Source organism: Pseudorasbora parva, chromosome 16 (genome assembly GCF_024679245.1).
Source record: "Pseudorasbora parva isolate DD20220531a chromosome 16, ASM2467924v1, whole genome shotgun sequence".
In the NCBI taxonomy this organism is placed as follows: Eukaryota; Metazoa; Chordata; class Actinopteri; order Cypriniformes; family Gobionidae; genus Pseudorasbora; species Pseudorasbora parva.
In genome coordinates, this window is record NC_090187.1 from 41851091 (window position 1) to 41863303 (window position 12213).

A 12213-nucleotide genomic window follows, 5' to 3' on the forward strand; every position below is an offset into this window, starting at 1 on the left:
ATTTTCACTGCCCTCCAGCTCTGGTCCTGTCTTTTCATTTACTTTACCCATCCCTTCTCTCGTTCATTGGATTTACAGCTTGTCTCTGGTGAGGTGAGGCTTAGGTGGGCTGATCCAGGAGTCTAAATGACGCGGGTTTGGAATTGTAGAGCCGCTTTTCCTGCCAGTTCTGGATTATTATACAACCCTATTATATCTGGTATCTGAGTGCCATACAGCTTTAACAGTCCGTCCTTACCCATTATGTCTTTGAAAAAGACTTTGAGAGAGAGAGAGAGAGAGAGAGAGAGAGAGAGAGAGAGAGAGAGAGAGAGAAGCAAGGACGCAAGTGTTTCCCATTTATTTTATCGTCTTCTGTCCAGGGCGGTCCGCCATTCAGAAATGAATTTAAATTGTAGTTTAATTCCTGAATTTGAACTGGGCCATATCGATGGAAAACTGCAATTTATATTTTTGCTAAGGAAGTATATTTGAAATTGCTTAAATTGAACACATTCACATGCTGAAAGTGTAATTTTTAATAGTAGTTAAAATAAATATTGGAATGAATATATTTGTAAACTTGTGCTTAAAAAACTTAATTGCTTAATTGTTTTGAAAAATAGTAGTATGCAGACATCCAAGAATACTTTCAAACGTGCACAATATCAATCAATCAGCCAACCAACCAACCAACCAACCAACCAATCAACCAACCAAATATGTTTAAAAATAGTGGCAATCAAGCAACTGACATTGAGATGAATAGATATGCTAATAGATGTGGGAATGCTAATTCTCGCAATCTAGTGACTAAAAATATTTATGGAAGAGCTTTTTAAATTCTGAATGTTGCTCAGTCCTGGTTCTGTAGATATATATGTGTGCTCTTATTATTGAACCACACTCTAGATCCAAATGTATTCCTCTCTTGTGGATGTTGTGTGATCGTTATCTTATATTACATGAGAAATCAGACTTGTTCATGTAAATTTATGTGCCTGAACGTGTCAGTGATAAACTGTGCTCAATGTTTTCTGCGTGAGTGCAGCTCTGCTGGAGTCATTTACATCTCTAATGGGTTGTAGTATAATGCCGTTGAATTGGCCCACAGCACTAATTACTGACTGAGCTTGAACTGCAGTGCATTAACAGAAGAGAACGAGAGACCATGTCCAGATGTGTGTGTGTGTGTGTGTGTGTGTGTGTGTGTGTGTGTGTGTGTGTGTGTGTGTGTGTGTGTGTGTGTGTGTGTGTGTGTGAAAATTGTGCCTTAAGGGTCCAAATATTTTTAGGGTCACTGTATGTGGTTGATGTTTATTTTGATTAAGTGCGTGGCGTTGCTGGGATAACTTATCTCTGTTTGCACACCTTCACTCTTCTCTGTTTTCATTCCTTTGTTTTTAAGCCCAGATGATCTCATCTGTTAGGCAAGTTTTCTGTCTTTATCTTTCTTTCTAGAGCGTTTTGTGGGAGATAATGCACTATGTTACAGTAGTCGAGATTTGGCTGGCTAACAGTCTCCCTCTGGTACACCAGGAACGAAAAGAGAAATGAACAAATCTAATGACTTTTCATCACAAGTTAAAAGATTAGTTCACTTTAAAATAAAACTTTCCTGATAATTTACTCTCCCCCATGTCTTCCAAGATGTTCATGTCTGTCTTCAGTCGAAAAGAAATTAAGTTTTTTGAGGAAAAAATTCCAGGATTTTTCTCCAGGTGAAGGTCCAAATCAATGCAGTTTCAGAGGCTCTGCATGATCCCAGACAAGGAATAGGGTCTTATCTATTGATACAATCAGACATTTTCAAGAAAAAATTTAAATGTATATACTTTTTAACCACGAATGCTCGACTTAAGCAGGGTGATTCTTCACGGCGTGTGACGTCATTGTCGGAAAGGTCGTGGCCGTGACGTAGGTGGAATTGCCAATCCAGTGTTAAAACAAACGTGCAAAGACTAAATAAAATGGCATTTACAAAAATAAAGGTAAAACAACGATTTTGGACAAATTTTAAGTTAGAGGAGAACATGGGATTTTTTCGGCACTTGGTCGTCACTTCTACTTACGTCATGTGACCTTTCAGGCGTGATGACGTCATATGCCGTAAATAATCACAACACTGAAGTCGAACATTCGTGGTTAAAAAGAATATACATTTTAAAATTTTCTTGAAAATGACCGATCGTGTCACTAGATCAGACCCTACTTCTTGTCTGGGATGGTGCAGAGCCTCTGAAGCCCTTCCTTTGAAACTGCATTGATTCGAACCTTCAACCGTTGGTTGCCATTAAAGTCCACTATATGCTAGACTGTGTAAACCCAGCCTGATCTGCCTGCGATTTGATTTCGCCCAGCAACTGGGAACCAATCACAGACTGGCTTATCCAACTAGCACGCTATTGGCTGGTTTAAAATGATGACAGATAGAGAAGCAATGGATCGATGCCTGTTGATCACGTCTCTTTTAGTCTGATTGGTTGAATTACTATCCAATTGCGTACAGAGTTATTCGAATAATGCCAGTTGATCACGCCTCTTGTGCTGTAGGAAATACAGAGCAGACTCCCCAGACCAATATTCAATCTTTAATTGAGCTTGGTCTGGTGATAGCCAGACAAATTATGGAGAAAAATCCTCAAATGTTTTCCTCAAGCTTAATTAATTTGTGACTGAAGAAAAAAAGACATGAACATCTTGGATGAGATGGGGGTGAGTAAATTCAGGATATATATATTTTTTACTTTACCCTCTCTGTCTGGCGCCCCCTTCAGGTCGGGAGGAATTACTGGAGCGAGTTCTGCTTTCCTCCATGCTGAACCCAGGTGAGCAGTGGCAGCCTTTCCGCCATCACGGCCGCACATTCACTCTGGTGTACCGCCTGCGATTCCGCTGTGATGCCAATTACTACGGCCCACTCTGCAACAAACTCTGTCGAGCACGAGATGACTTTTTCGGCCATTTTGACTGTGATCCTTCTGGAATTAAGGTGTGCAAGGAGGGCTGGACTGGAGCAGAGTGCAGACAGGGTGAGTGGGTCCCGCACATTGTCTTAACATACTACTCTCAGAAAAAAATGGCACAAAAGCTGTCACTGGGATAGTCAGCTAATATAGACACTTTTGGTGCCAATATGTACCTTTGAGGTACTAATATGCACTATTTAGGCACAAAGGTGTATCTTTTGAAAGGTACGGCCCCTGTGACAGCTTTTGTGCCTTTTTTTTCTTGGGAGAAAACATAATTGACCATTTGCTAAGCTCCGCCCACTTGGGTTGTGGGCGGAGCTTAGCAAATGGCCCTCACACTTATTCAAGATTTACAGAATGTCATGCAAGACATAAGAATGAGTTTTAGAATTGGTTTAAAAAGTGTGACTTTTAGTAAAAAAAAGTTTTGTAAATTGACATTGTAAGTTATTATATTAAATTATTATATTGCAAATGTACTCTAGGTGTCCTAACTGATATTATACATCCTAAATATATTATGGATTAAATGATACAAAGTTTATATTATAATAATTATATTGTATTATATTACAAATGTAGGTGTACAAATTCATCATAATTCATTATATTCATTATATTATATTGTAAATATACTGTAGATGTACTTACTGATATACTATATTATTGTCACCTTCCTAAAATAATTGCCCAAGTAATTTTTTCAGGTTTCTCAGAAAACACAAAAAACTGAACCAATAACTTCAGTGTTTGAGTAGATTGTCATTCTTCTTGATGCAGCTGCCATCTTGAAAAGCTTGTAAAATTGCCCAAGTCTCATTGTCTTTTGCCTTAGGCAAAATAAAACGGATGAAGAATAGTCACACTCTTGAGATAGGCCATTATACTACAGGGGTAGAACTGCATGATCTCTTCAACTGGAGACGTGGGTGATCATGAGGAGATGACTTATGCAAAAAAAAAAAATTTAAATTTTTTTTTTTTAAATAAAAATTATTTTAAGAGGGTGATGAAATGTAGGTTTCCTTACTAATATGCATGTCATGCATGTATAATAGTGACTGATACCGGTTATTATTTATACATATGGTCTAAAACTATTCAAATAGGTCAAATGAGGACTGATTGACAATACTCCATTACATAACTTAACATGAACTAATAATGAACTGCACTTATAGAGCATTGATTTATCTTTGTTAAAGCTAATTTCAACATTGAATTAATACTTTATTAAAATATTGGTAACATTAGTTAAAGCACTGTGAACTAACATGGACAAACCTTGAACAGCTGTATTTATATCAGCTAACATTAACAAAGATTAACAAATACAGTAACACATTTTTTTTTTCATGGTTAGTTCATGCTAGTTAATACGTTAACTAATGAAAACTTATTGTAAAGTGTTACCCATAAGTTTGCTCACACAACCCGCATTAGACTTGAGACTATATGAATATTTATTCAGATGCTTTTCCAAAATTAGAGCCTATATTTTCTAAGTCAAAACATGGAGCTAGCCTTATAGTTGAGAAGCATCACATCATGACTGGCAATGAATTTATGTGTCCAAAATCTCTGTATTTGTCCAAATTAGTTTGTGTTTTGAGTGTAATGAAAATGATCCACGATCATCATATCATATCTGAATAACCCTTTCATGTGCATCTCTGTAGCGGTGTGTAAGCAGGGATGTCACCTGGACCACGGTTCCTGCGATCTGCCCGGAGAGTGCAAGTGAGTCTGCCCATTATTCATGCATATCACCGCGTGTCTACAAGCTCCACAGAGCGCCAATGCATGCCATATGATATTCAGGACCTGCTTGCTTTTGTTTGTCTTTTTCTCATGTTCTGTCTGTTGCCCCCTCTATTTATCGGTGTAGGTGTCATTATGGCTGGAAGGGTGATCTGTGTGATGAGTGTGAGACGTTTCCCGGGTGTGATCATGGCACTTGCACTGAACCCTGGAAGTGTGTGTGTGACACAAATTGGGGTGGCCTGCTCTGTGACAAAGGTGAGATGCATTGTTTCCAGATTGGAAATGGTTAGATGAATAACTAGGCGTACCTTAGTGGGATGGTCCAAACTCCACCTCTGAGTCGCTGTCATTGGTTGCCAGATGTTGAGGGGGGCCTTTCACAGTATCGATTTGATGCCGTCGTGGACCGCAACATATAGTGCTCGTTCAGCGTAAAAACTAATTGTTTGGTTTACTTGTTGCCTTAATTCATTTAGGGAAGCTTAACTTAATTGCATTAGTTTTGTCAACTTAATTTTACCTGTGACCTGAGGAAGTGTACTACCAGAGTGCATTGCTGCATGAATAAATTAATTGCTTTGTTTTATAATTTTTGGCTTTTTTATTTTACCATTTTATTCGCTTATTGTATAACCCCAATAAAGACAGCGAATAAATTTGTAATTGTCTTATTAATTAAAAAAAGCAATGATCGATTGCAAGATATGGTCACAAATATAGAGGGATTTTATCAGCTATTATGTGAAATATATTTAATGTCAAATAATAATCTTTTGAACATTAAAACATAAAAACATTAAAAACATTAAACATAAAAAAATGTAACATTAAAACATTAAAAAATCTTAAAAAACATTTTATTGCCATGTTACATATAATTAATTCATTCACTAATATTATGTATATTAGTGCTGTCAAATTAAAACAATTTATTCATCTAATTAATCGCAAGTCAATCGCACATCACATTTGACTAATGTTATTATATATTATGTAAATTACTCCCAAAAGTCATTATTGTGTAAAAAATCTAATAGACATTACAAAAAAATAGCTTAAGAAAGAAATATTGTTGGGTGAACCTGTACCTTTAATGTTTGTTTTTATTAATATGGAAATATGAAATATGAAAATTATTTTTTAAATCAAAAACTAAAACTGCCAGTAGGTGGTGGTAAATATCTAATGGAGTAAGCCACTAAGTCATTCATTCATTCATTCATTCATTCATTCATTCATTCATTCATTCATTCATTCATTCATTCATTCATTCATTCATTCATTCATTCATTCATTCATTCATTCATTCCCTTTTGTTATAATGGCTGATTCATTCAAGAGTGAAGTAAATGGTTCTCTTAATGGTCCTTTATTTTAAATCACTGGTCCACCCAAATTGTTCAAAACGCAGACTCAGAAAGGAAATGTCGCTGTGTGTTGCTTGGAGTCTTAGACGAACAGTTCTGCTTTGTCTTTATATTTTCGTTTGCAAAACTAAGAAAAACAGACAAGATTATGTCTAAAACACCAAAAAAATGTCATGGTACAAGTACGATAATTATCGTACATCTGGCAAGAATGGTGAGATGACACCTGCAACATAAGGAAATGTGCTGCAGTTGCTTTTTAAAGAAGAAAAAAAATGTGTGGATGACACTTGTAGCTGTAATATATGCGCATATTTAAAGACAGCAGACTCACACCCTTTTCCACACGATGCATCACACAACGTTCATTTAACACCGACCAACAGCTGAACGCTTGTTGACAGCGGTGAACTTTATTTTCAACAGAAACCCACTGGATAAAAATGACATGTAATTATTATTCAAATGTCAATACAATTATGAATACGGATGATAGTCACATGAAAACGTTTGATTTATATTATAACATATGATTTTTCAGATCTCTGAAAAAAATATTATAATATAAACCATGTCACATCACACGCTGGCTTTAATATCACATTAAAATGTAAAGAGTAGTTAAGGGTGGTAAGAATTTTTTTTAAATATATTTTTAAAAGCACACTTCTGCTTACCAAGGCTGCATTTATTTGATGATAAATATTGAACAACTTTTTTCTATTTTAATATATTTTATTATATAATTATATATTCCTGTGGTGTAATCATTCTAATATGGTGATGCTCAAAAACATTTATTATTATTATCAAAGCAGTCGTGCTGCTTCATTTTTTTTCTGGAAAACCTAACAAGAAAAAAGCCTAAGCCTCGTCTATTTTAAAATCCAGCAGCCACGACCTGAAAATAAACCTTGTTAAACGTATTTGAATAGGCCAAAAAATTGTCATTATATTCACTGATTCCAAGGACTTTCTGCGCAGGCAATGTTTGTGTAAATAGATCCAGATGATCTGATAAGGACCCACGCTTGGGGTTTTGTCAGGGCTTTGTGGAGGTGTAAGCCGATGATAGTCTGGAGTAAACAGAACAAGAGCCGGGCACTTTTTGGATGTGGGGATAAAACGGGCTCTTGCCATTCAGCTATTACATACACACACACGCACGCACACACACATGCACACGCACACACACACACACACACACACACACACACACACACACACACACACACACACACACACAAACACGCCTAACGTGCAGACAGATTCATTGTGGTCATAGAACAATAAAAAGATGGATATCAGCCTGATCTCAGTGCCACACACACACACACACACACACACACACACACACACACACACACACACACACACACACACACACACACACACAACACACACACACACACACACACACACACACACACACACACACACACACACTCTCTCAATAAACTCAGATCTCAGGAGCAGGCTACCAGTCCTGCATCATTTTCCACCATAGCGCTGGTTTTAATTTGCGTGTCTATTTGTATGTTGTGGTTGTAATTCTTCCAGTTAAGCATGCTTTTGTGTTGTGGGTAAATCTTCAGGAAACGATCCATTTGAGTGTAGCTCATCCCCTCAAGCATGACCCCGTAGGAATTCTTGGTTAGATTTTGTATGATTTATGGAACAAACTACATCTAAACAATGTCTGGGTTGTCAAATTGATTTGTGTCTAGACCAAATGGGCATTTTGTGTAACCCATGATTCTGAGCTTAAAATTATTGTTTAAAAAAATCATCTTCCTGCAAGCAACAGTTCCCAGTGGGAGATGTCAATTTTAGTGAGCTCTTATGTATTCACATTATATGACAGATGTTGGTATATTGTATTGCTGGAAGTGGTGGGATGCTGAACAGATGTTGCACAGCTGTCAGTGCTTTTGGAGTCTTTTGAATAATTAATAATGATATTGAAATAATTAATAATGAGTTTTTGAACAAATTTAAAACAGTGTGTTTGTGTGTGTATAGGTGTTTTTTATAATTTGAGAAGGAAAACAATCCTCTGTATCATGTGGCTTTAATTTGGCTGTTTATTTGTCTTTTTGCTGCAAGGAAAATTTTAATGATGATAAATTTGCATTGGTTTTGTCTTTACCACAAGTGTCTTATTTCTTAAGTCAACACGAATCAACATTCACTAAACAGTGTATTACCATGACAACATGACATTTCTTGGTAAAACAAGATACTTAACAGAAATAAAATGTGGGATGGACTTGATTTAATCAAGCTTCATGATTGGATCATGAAAGTGGATGTTTGCTACTAAACTTGGCGGGTCACGTGAAAGTAAGGTGGCTTTGTGACATCAGCGCTGAAGGAAAGCCATTTCAGAGGTAGAGCAAGTTATTAGATTTTAATGAAAGACTGAGAAGACAAACATTTTCTTTCTTTGGAATAACATGCACTAATCATTCATAAGTGGGTTCCATTGTTTAACTTTTGCATTTCACATCATGAAACAACATTAGTGTAGGAACCAGCCAATGAGCACAAAGATTCTCTCAGTGAAATACTACCGATTGTCATTTCAACATGGCGAAATACACTGAGGATGGCAACTGCCTCATTCATAGTTAAAAAAACCTAACTATAGGTAATCTTCATCATATGAATGTACACACTTCAGATTTTTGAATGCATGTTTTTTTAAGTAATGCAAACTGCTAATTAGTGTTGACTTAAAGGGATAGTTCACCCAACAATGAAAAGTCTGTAAACATTTACTCACCGTCATGCCATTCAAACCCGTAAGACTTTTGTTCATCTTCCAAATACAAATGAAGATACTTTAATCAAAATCGGTGAGATTTCAGTTCTTGCTGAAGCTCAAACGTAACACGAGATTGAACCTCATTGATTCTCACACTTTGAGCAAGCATTCTTGCCTGCTTTTTAAAAACACACCACTGAATCAATGCTATTATAATAAATTGTCAAGATTTCCCTAATTGCAAAATCTCTCTCTCTCTCTCTCTCTCTCTCTCTCTCTCTCTCTCTCTCTCTCTCTCTCTCCTCTCTCTCTCTCTCTCTCTCTCTCTCTCTCTCTCTCTCTCTCTCTCTCTCTCTCTCTCCTCTCTCTCTCTCTCTCTCTCCTCTCTCTCCTCTCTCTCTCTCTCTCTCTCTCTCTCTCATACAGATCTGAATTATTGTGGTAACCATCAGCCATGCAGGAACAGTGGTACCTGTACCAACACTGAACCCAACGAGTACCTGTGTGTGTGCCAGGAGGGCTTCCGTGGCCGCAACTGTGACATCGGTGAGCTGATGCTATAAAACACAACCATAAAGTCTGTCAGCCCTGACAGCATAATACAAACACACCTCAAAGATGTGCTGTGCAAGAAAAAAAAAAATCAGCTGAATATTGTAGCCAAAGCTCAGCTCTGGATGTCTCCAGCTCTTATTTCTCACCCTGCATGAGTCTGACCTATTATCTGCTCTGAGAGGATATTTTTAGTCTGTTAACGTGTGATCTCTATGAGGTGTTGAGAAGAGATACATTTACAGCTGGAGTTTAATGCCTCAAACTAAGAATCTCTGTAAGATACAGCATAAAACACTCACTCTTTTGTTCAAATTAAATGTGTATTGTGTAATTCTGCTTTAAACATAGTAGAGCTGTTCAGTAAGAGCTGTTGTGGACGGATTATAAGAGCATCTCTTCCTCTCGTCCTCTTAACAGTGGAGAACGCCTGTCTCTCCTCTCCATGTGAGAATGGTGGAACGTGTATCGAAGACCCCAACAGGCTTCAGCTGTGTGTGTGCCTTGGGCTGGACGGGACCTCCTGTGCCTCTGGTAGTTAAACACACACACATACACGCACGCACACCTGCACAGACTGCAATCAGCACCAATCAAAGGCAGCCCATTTTAGACAGAGCTACATCAAAATAATGTTCCCTAACTGGAGCACAACATGTCACACACACACACACACACACACACACACACACACACACACACACACACACACACACACACACACACACACACACACACACACACACACACACACACACACACACACACACACACACACACACAATAATGTGTCTCAGAAATCAAGGTTTAAGAGCTCCTCAAATTAGGACATTGGTTGACTGATTTAAGACCATTGCAGTGTTTTTACATGTTCTTGTCAGTTTAAGCATGGGCATCTTGCCTTTATTTTTTTAGGGCCTGATCACCGATGGTGTGATGTACAAGTATGAAATTTAGTAGACACATGTAACAGCCCGATACCTACAAAAAAATCTAGTCAAAATCTGAAAACCCAACAGGAAGTGAGATATTTAGAATTTTCTCTGCACAATTTTTCAATTTTGTGTTATACACAGTGAACCTTTCATGGAAGTTTTGGTGTACATGAGATGGTAACAAAACATTCAGTTTAAAGAAAAAAAAACTTGAGAAAGGTGTGAATTGAAGGGACTATATTAGATTTAGACTGTGAACTTATTATCATAAGTCTTATCATATCAGATTTTTAAACATTTTGATTTTTTTTTTAAATATTGCAACAATCAAGAAGCAACCAAGTTTTCATAGACAGAAATGTTTTTATTTGAAAGTTGCATTCAAAAGCATTATAGTCTCGGATGGATGGTTGGTTGGTTGGATGGATGGATGGATGGTTGGATGAATGCATGGATAGGTGCATGGATAAATGGATGGATGGATGGATGGATGGATGGGTGCATGGTTGGATGGATGGATGGATGCATGGTTGGATGGATGGATGATGGATGGATGGATGGGTGCATAGTTGGATGGATGGGTGGATGGATGGATGGATGCATGGTTGGTTGGATGGATGGATGGATGGATGAATAAATGAATAAATGAATAAATGAATGAATGAATGGATGGATGGATGGATGGATGGATGGATGGATGGATGGATGGATGGATGGATGGATGGATGCATGGATGGGTGGATGAATGTATGGATGGATGCATGGATGCATGGATAGATTTATTTATGTATTTTTACAGGGACAATGCACTATTAATAGTAATTGCACCAGAATTAGCTAACAGCTCCTTTACATCCGCTGTCCCTGATGAATGCATGGATAACATGACATGACGTGACATGACGGATAACGTTCTTTGATGTATGCAGCAGTGTTGCAGTGTGACTCCAGTCCTTGTGGCCGTGGGGCAACGTGTCAAGAGACAGAGCAAGGTTTCCAGTGTCTGTGTCCTCCATTCTGGACCGGCAGAACCTGCCAGCTCGGTAAGTACAAACGCATCGCTCTAGCTTCAGCTGTCCTGAGCCGTCCATACATGTCCACACTTGCCTGACTTGGCCTTACGCTCCAGTCTCACCTGCCGTAGCCTGCCTCTACCTGCCTAAACTTGTCACCGACCGCACCTGTCTGTTCTTTCTCGTCTATGCTCGGTTCCTCACCTCACTCTCAAGAGTACATGGACAAGCAATGCATTGAGGAACTAAATCTAAGAAACCATCCAAAATTATTACAGAAACCATGATCACCAGCATGTTTGCCATTTGAAACCACTAAATCATAACTATCAAATTCAGAGATGGAAACTCTGCTCACACATCTTGTGTTTATTAATTCCATATCTGCACCAACCACATTGAAATTATTAATCGGCATCACTGCTCCACCGACCATTATCCGTTAAACCACATCAGACAATTTCATGCTACAGTGTGCAGTATATTTAATTGCTGGATGAAGAGGAGCTGTGATTGGATGTTGACTGCCGGTAGAGTCTCTCACACACTCCATTGCCTCGAGGGCCAGATCAGCCGTGGCTCTCTGGAGAACATCAGTCTCTCTGGACTGTTGACACTCTGTGAAATACAGCCATGTGTCACACTGACACCTCAGAAAACAGCCGTTAGCGTCAGCACAAACACATCTGTCTTTGAGGAAGAGATGTGTACAAAAACGGCAACTCTTGATAGAAATAATATTTCTAGAGTATTTTATTAGAAATAACATAAAGAGAATAGTTCATTCAAAAATGAAAATTATCCCATAATTTAATCATCCTCAAGCCATCCCAGGTGTATAATGACTTTCTTCTTTCAGCTAAA

General features: G+C 38.0%; 1 protein-coding gene across 2 annotated transcripts in view; it reads left to right on the forward strand.

Annotated features, from left to right (window-relative positions):
- The window catches only part of LOC137043036 (protein jagged-1b), an 89030-nt gene that overhangs the window by 67434 nt on the left and 9383 nt on the right, over positions 1-12213 (forward strand). For both annotated transcript variants that reach the window (XM_067419077.1, XM_067419078.1), the window contains exons 4-6: positions 2757-3011; positions 4631-4691; positions 4840-4970. In XM_067419077.1, coding sequence (XP_067275178.1) covers positions 2757-3011; positions 4631-4691; positions 4840-4970 — 447 coding nt within the window. The remainder of the gene's footprint in view (positions 1-2756; positions 3012-4630; positions 4692-4839; positions 4971-12213) is intronic.